General features: G+C 48.2%; 1 protein-coding gene across 1 annotated transcript; it reads left to right on the top strand.

Moving 5' to 3' along the window:
- Nucleotides 1-1,374: 1,374 nt before the first annotated feature.
- nell3 (NELL (neural EGFL like) family member 3) lies at nt 1,375-5,545 on the top strand. Its single transcript, XM_076721585.1, has 5 exons — nt 1,375-1,455; nt 1,644-2,329; nt 2,899-3,458; nt 3,746-3,812; nt 4,014-5,545. Exons 2-5 carry the CDS (start codon nt 1,672-1,674, stop codon nt 5,543-5,545), a joined length of 2,817 nt encoding a protein of 938 aa, XP_076577700.1. The 5' UTR covers nt 1,375-1,455; nt 1,644-1,671.
- Nucleotides 5,546-6,331: the final 786 nt, after the last annotated feature.

Below are 6,331 nucleotides of genomic sequence, written 5' to 3'. Positions count from 1 at the left end.
TTGGTTGCACTAAAAGAAAGTGGGGTGTTAATGAGAAAACCAGTGGGCACCTTGCAAAACAATAAAGCATTTGTCAAACGTAGAGCTGCAGAGGACAAACTGTCACAGAGATGATGTGAAAAGTGATGCATATAGGAGTGCTGTAGTGCCCTCTGTTTGTACTCTGCTGTACTGAACATGCCAAACACCTCTGAACTCAGTGGGTGGTTTAAGCAGTTTGTGCTACCAACGTGCACTTCTTAGTTTCTCTGTGGAGCACCAGTCCATTCTGCATGTTTGCAAAAGGTTAGCTGCATCTTTTTGTACATGTACAACTAATTTAAGGTCCGATCAGCCCCCCTGCTCTGCTTGGCAAGATTTATCTGCCAACAGAATCCAGCAAACAAGGAATTAGAGGGTTTGGTTTTATTCATGAGCCAAACTCGCCTGGCTATGGAGGCCCATTTCTGCAAAAACTTATAATGTAAGATATTAAATCAGCATTATGAGATACCAAGTCAAATTGTGAACTATGGAAAATTTTTGAAATGCTATGTGAAAATTATGAAATATAAAGTCAACTTTGTGAGTTACAATGATAGACTTGTGAGGATCGTAACATCAGAATGATGAGGAAAAAAAGTCAATATGATGAACTCATGAATCAAAACGATGAGAAAAGTCAAAATAATGATAGTAAATCAAAATTTTAATTGCCATAATAACCTTTGAACACTTTTCTTGTCAGTAATTGACTTCCGTACCTGCCTGACCTTGAAATAACCAAACAGAAAATTACATCAGCACCAACCAAACCACCATACATCAGCCTGAGATAACCTCCCACTGGACATGTGGCTGTGCTGAAGCACTACGTGATAGGACACGGTCCAAAAAAACCAGCTGTGGGCCTCACATTCCTGACTTCTGCCACAGGTCCCTTCAACAAAAGTTTGACCTCCGCTGGCTCTGCCTATAAGAGGAGCGCCCAGTGTTGACAAGGCCAGCACAACGTGAAGGACACCAGGCCCAGGACCAGCAGCTGTCTCAACATTCAGGATGTGCTTAACAAAAAGCCACTTCTTGCAGCTTGGATGGCCATAAGGTCACAGGAAAGTCAACAGTGAGCAGAATGAAAAGTGACAGTCACCGAGAAAAAAGTTGCCCTTTGTTTTTTGTGTTAACATGAAAACTGGACTCAGTATTTACGTGTTGTGATTTAGAAACGTTTCATTCTGACTTCTTGCACCCTGGTGGGGAACTCCTGTGTGGAGCACAGGGACGTGAAGGGTTAATTTGTGGCCGGGGAAACCTGATGCTAATTAAGTCTTAGGAATGCCACATACTGACATTGTAGTGCAGAAGCCCTCAGAGTGGGTCAGGCATGGAGGGAGCCAGCAGTAATGCGTGTGTCTAATGTTTTTATTCCTTACTGACAGTCGGGAAAGCCAGTCTCACCGAAGCCTGGAGCTGAAGGTAATGTTCTGTCAGGACTCTGTCAAGCATGATAAAGTTTTGTTTTCACTTGTGTCAGAGAGGGGTTTCATCTGAAAGGAGACGATCAGTGATGGATATTAAGAGTTTTTCCAGGACAGTTTTGGAGATTTTCACAGATTTATCATTTGGGAATCCAAAGATTGATGCGCATTTTTCTTCTTTTGCAGGCAGAGAGAGGGATAAAGCTGACGCAAAATGGTTTTAGCATCACCGGTGCTGTTGCTGCTGCTGTCTTGGGTATCGCTGCAGGCTGTCGCAGAGATTTGCCGGGGGACGCACTGCTACGGCGCGGAAACCGGCGATCCGCGACCGTGCACCGGAGCGCACTGTCCGGGGAGCAGATCCTCCAGACCACCGCGGCAGTTTAACCCGACAACGCAGGGGAGAGCGGCGCAGATAGTCGCCAGCCAACACCATGCGCACCCAGGCTCTCCAAGAGCGGCGTCGGAAGCCTATCCGGGCGGCCAGCCACTTCGCGGGCGGCACGGTGACAGCAGCTCCGCCGCACGGATAAGAGCGCTTGAAGTTTTCCCTGCAGGGTGCACCGACGTGGACTGCGCCGCTCTTGGGAAACAATTTCAGCCCACCAATGACACCCGAGACTGTAGAGGGATCGAGTGCAGACTGCCACTGAGGATACGGCCAAAATCAAGAGCGAAGTCGTGTGTGGGAGAGGGATGTCTGGCCGGTTCAGAGGAGAGCGTCTCCTCTGCCGCCGCCAGCCAGCTTCCTCCCGTCCATCTGTCCGACAGAGCCGCGCAGTTTCTGGGAGATTTTCCGGAGCTTGGATATCCGTCGCCGGAACTTGGCGGCGCGCCTTTGGGTGTCCAGCTCACATGTGACATTAAGCCAGGTCTGCTATTATCATCATAATTATCATTAAAATGTTAACTGTTGTGTTTTGGTGAGTAACTTCTGCAAAATTCGTGCAGGATTGCGCACAGGTCTGATGAGTGTGAGACATTTCTGTGTGAGTGACAATCTTCAAAAGAAGTTATCTCGCATTGAAAGCAGCATGCCTGTAATGTAACCAAATACATATTACTCATTATTGACTTAAACCCCTTTGCTACTAGTGATCACCACAAGTGGACTATGGTCTGAAAGTAAAGGCTTTGTTGACCTTCAGACCAAAATGATATCTGCAGACCAACTAAAGCAGCTGAACTGGAAAAATGGCTCAGAGTCAATTGTCCAGAAAATGCAGAGTGCTTTGATGTTGGTCCATATAGGAAACTTTCATTGCACTTGCCACAGCTAGACCAGAAGAATGGGGTCAGGGGGTGTTCACACTTTGTTCCTGCAGAAATCCCACTGCTGAATCAGTCTTAATCTCATTTAATCACTTCCTCCACTGCAGTGTTTGATAAAAAGAACATGTCTGTCTGATCCCATCTTTCATTGAGCATTATTTCCTCTCAGGGGAGAATGAAGTTCCCTCAGAAGACGCCCTCATCTTACACCTCCAGCTGGCCAAGGGGCAGGAGAAGCTGGTGGAGGCCATGAGAGCCCAGCAGGTGGTCATCCGCGACCTGCAGCAGAAGCTGGCAGACCAACAGGAGGCGCTACTGTCGCAGCAGAGGGAGATCCTGGAGCAGCAGCGGCGCATGTATGAGCAGATGGATGTGGTGAAGGCCCAGTACGGCCTCCTCTCAGACACCATCAAACAGGTTTCCTTCCAGGGCCTGCAGGGTGAGCTGCAGAGCTACTTCGAGAGCCACCTGGCGGGTCTGCAGAGCCAGGCCCGCAGCCACCTGCAGAAGTCCTACGCCGTCCACAAAATGGACATGGACACAAAGGTGATGGATGTGGTTGGAGAGGCTCATTTTCCTCAACCTCTGCTGGCCTGCCCTTCACCCTGCGGGCAGGAGGAGTTCTGTGATTTTCAAAGGGATCCACCTCGGTGTGAGAAGTGCACCATGTGTCCGCCGGGCTTCTTTCTGATCTCACAGTGTTCGCCTACTGCAGACAGGATGTGCCAGGTATTTGAAATACTGATATTTCTTCTCTGGCTTGCAGCCATGAAGCTGCCTGTTTTCATGATGGTGAGACTGATATCTGTCCCATATTGGTGTTATCTTCAATGTGTGAAAACAAACTCAATGAAAATGAAAGTGTGAATGTGGGTAGTTGTAATGTAGTGTAATTGTATCAGTCAGTGGCATCAAGCAATAATACTGGTATCAGCTTTCAAAAACAGTCAAAATTGACTGAACCCTATTTTTAACATTCAAATTGTATTCATAATATGAATCTGTATGAATTGCAGGACAGAGATGAATGCCTTGAATTACCGAACATTTGTGGAGAGCGAGTGAAGTGTGTTAATACTCCAGGTGAGTTCAACATGTTGCTTAGCTTTTGCATATTTTATTGAATTTATCCCCTAATTGTGGGCAGTGTGAAAAAAATACAACACAACAATTTTTGATTTGGTTTAGGTGCAGTGCTGACAAAACAGTCACATGTCTGCAGAGCTTTTCGATCCTGTTTTCACTCCTTGGTTCCCTCCTTCTCTCTGGTCTTTAACTGCACAGGTGGGTTCAGGTGTCTGGGTGTTTCTGAGAGAGAGGCAGTGATGGGCTTGTGTGGTCATGACTACTTCTACAACCAGGAGCTGCAGGAGTGCCAGGCCTGCTCTGACTGCGATGGAGTGCCGTCCACTGTTCCCTGCACAGCTATCAGTGACGCTGTCTGCGGCCAGCCTTCAGAGAGCCGACTCTCCCAGTCTTGGGGGGCCAATGTGGTAATTCCACATGCGCGCACCCCTGGCACCCACATCTTCCCCGGGCTGCAGCTAAACATCCGAGGCAAAGAGATCACTGATCTGCTGTCCAATGAGGCAGGGCAGGTGACGTTCCTGCAGCACGGCCTGGTGTGGTTGGATCATAACTTTGCGATAAAGCACAGCTGCAGGAACTTCCTTCAGGTGGGCATGAGGCTCAATGGGAGCCAGGAGGAGGAGGGTCGGGACCTCAGTGGTGTTCGCATTGAACAGCCGGATGGGAAGTACTTCCAGGGCGTCAGCGTCAGCAGTGGAGTCGAGGTGGAGCCTAACCACACCTTCACTCTGCTGCTGAAGAGTCCGAATCAACACTGCAACCAGAGCAAGGATCTTCACGTCTATGATATCATCACTCCCTCTTTCAGCCTGCTCTGGTTGTCGCACGATACCGGGGCCGTAGCCATGACAGCTCAGATGTCCCTGTTGACGCACTACCAGACCAGTTACCGCCCAACTTTCCGCATGACCTCAGTGTCCGACCCGTATATGATCATTCTAACCCACGACAACCGCGGCGTGCGCTTCACAGAAAGTGGCGTTGTGAAGTTCGTCCTCCAGCAGGCGCTTTATTCTATGGGCCACACCTGCATTCGAGAGGGTTTCTCCCTCATTGCCTACACTAACCGTAACGGGACTGGCCAGGAGGCGATGCAGGCCTTCAAGACGGGCGTCAACTACAGGGACACGTCCATCACCCTCTCTGGCGCTGTGAGCGTGGACAGCGGGGACACGCTTAGCTTTGAGATCACATCCCCGTCCCAGTGCAACATCCGCTACTTTGGGGACAGCACTGGGATCAGTATGTTGAGCCTTATCTGGATTCCCTCAGCAGTGTCATCAGCCCTGACAGCTACCGTGTCCAGGACTGGTCTGCCCTTTGGAGCAGTCAGGAATAAGCAGCTGTCGTTCCAGCAGATCAGCCCGGACACGCCGCAGGTTCGTTTGGCCCGTTCAGGGGAGCCAAACAGCCGGAAGAACTTTATATTCCACGAGAAGGGGACGGCGAACATAGCTCTTAACCTGAAGCTGATACACTCTTGCAATATTGTGAAACTCACTTTGCAGCAGGTGGGGGGTCAGGGCGGGCAGGCAGGTCCTGTGGCTCAGCAGGTGTCTGGGTATATGCCTGAAGGGAGCCAGTGGGCCAGTATTGGGCTGAGGGCCTCATTTCAGGTCCAGAACGGTACAGCTATGTATGTTACTCTGGACTGTATCCGCGGACGAGTTAATCAGATAACACACGAGGGCGGCACTAACATTTCAATCCTCTGGGTTGCAGTGTGATGAAGACGGGAGGAAGCCTTCATTGAACACACTTTGGGGAGAAAAAAGACAGTTTTGCAGGATATTGAATTGCAGAGCAGGTTCAATATTTTACCAAATTAAGGAAGAATGCTGGTTGATGAAAAACAATGTTATCTAATACACATACGTTGTCATATTATTGTTTTAAAATCATCAGTTTTATAGACTTTTATTGTGAAATCTCTTTTGGGTATGATTTAATTACTGTAAGTACTGCCTTTGCTTGAAGTACTTCGGCTGGTTGAGCAGTGACCAATTCTTCATGGAAAATGTGTGTGCGTGTGTGTGTGTGTGTGTGTCTGTACAGTATGTGTGAGTGTGTGTACATATATGTGCAGTGGTGCTTATATATGTATGTATGTGTGTGTACACACACACACTGGCATGCCTACTTTTGCATACGTGTATGAGTCGTTTGATATGTACTGTATATCCTTCCATTTCTGCACATATTTAACTTGCGTACTGTATGTAACAAACTTCCTTATTATATCGATAGGCATTTAAAACAATGGTTTGGCATTTTGGGAGATGCACTTATTTGCTTCCTGGAGAGTGAAAAGAGAAGATTGACACCACTCTCAGCAGCCGGTTAGCTTAGCTTAGCATATAGACTGAAAGCAGGGGGAGACAGCTAGCCTGGCTCTGTCCTAAGGTAACAGAGTTCACCCCTAAAGTTCACACATATCTAATGCATACAAAAACTACAGTGTAAAAGCATTTGCCACATTTGCTGAACTATTTCTTGGCTGAGACCTGTAAACT

Source organism: Chaetodon auriga, chromosome 21 (assembly GCF_051107435.1).
Source record: "Chaetodon auriga isolate fChaAug3 chromosome 21, fChaAug3.hap1, whole genome shotgun sequence".
NCBI lineage: Eukaryota > Metazoa > Chordata > Actinopteri > Chaetodontiformes > Chaetodontidae > Chaetodon > Chaetodon auriga.
This window is presented reverse-complemented; position numbering and strand designations above follow the sequence as displayed.

Bases quoted from the DNA above. Each gene is read 5' to 3' on its own strand.
- nell3 (XM_076721585.1), top strand. From the start codon at position 1,672: ATGGTTTTAGCATCACCGGTGCTGTTGCTGCTGCTGTCTTGGGTATCG. The intron at 3,459-3,745 runs GTATTTGAAATA...TATGAATTGCAG, and splicing joins CTGCAGACAGGATGTGCCAG to GACAGAGATGAATGCCTTGA. The intron at 3,813-4,013 runs GTGAGTTCAACA...TTAACTGCACAG, and splicing joins GAAGTGTGTTAATACTCCAG to GTGGGTTCAGGTGTCTGGGT.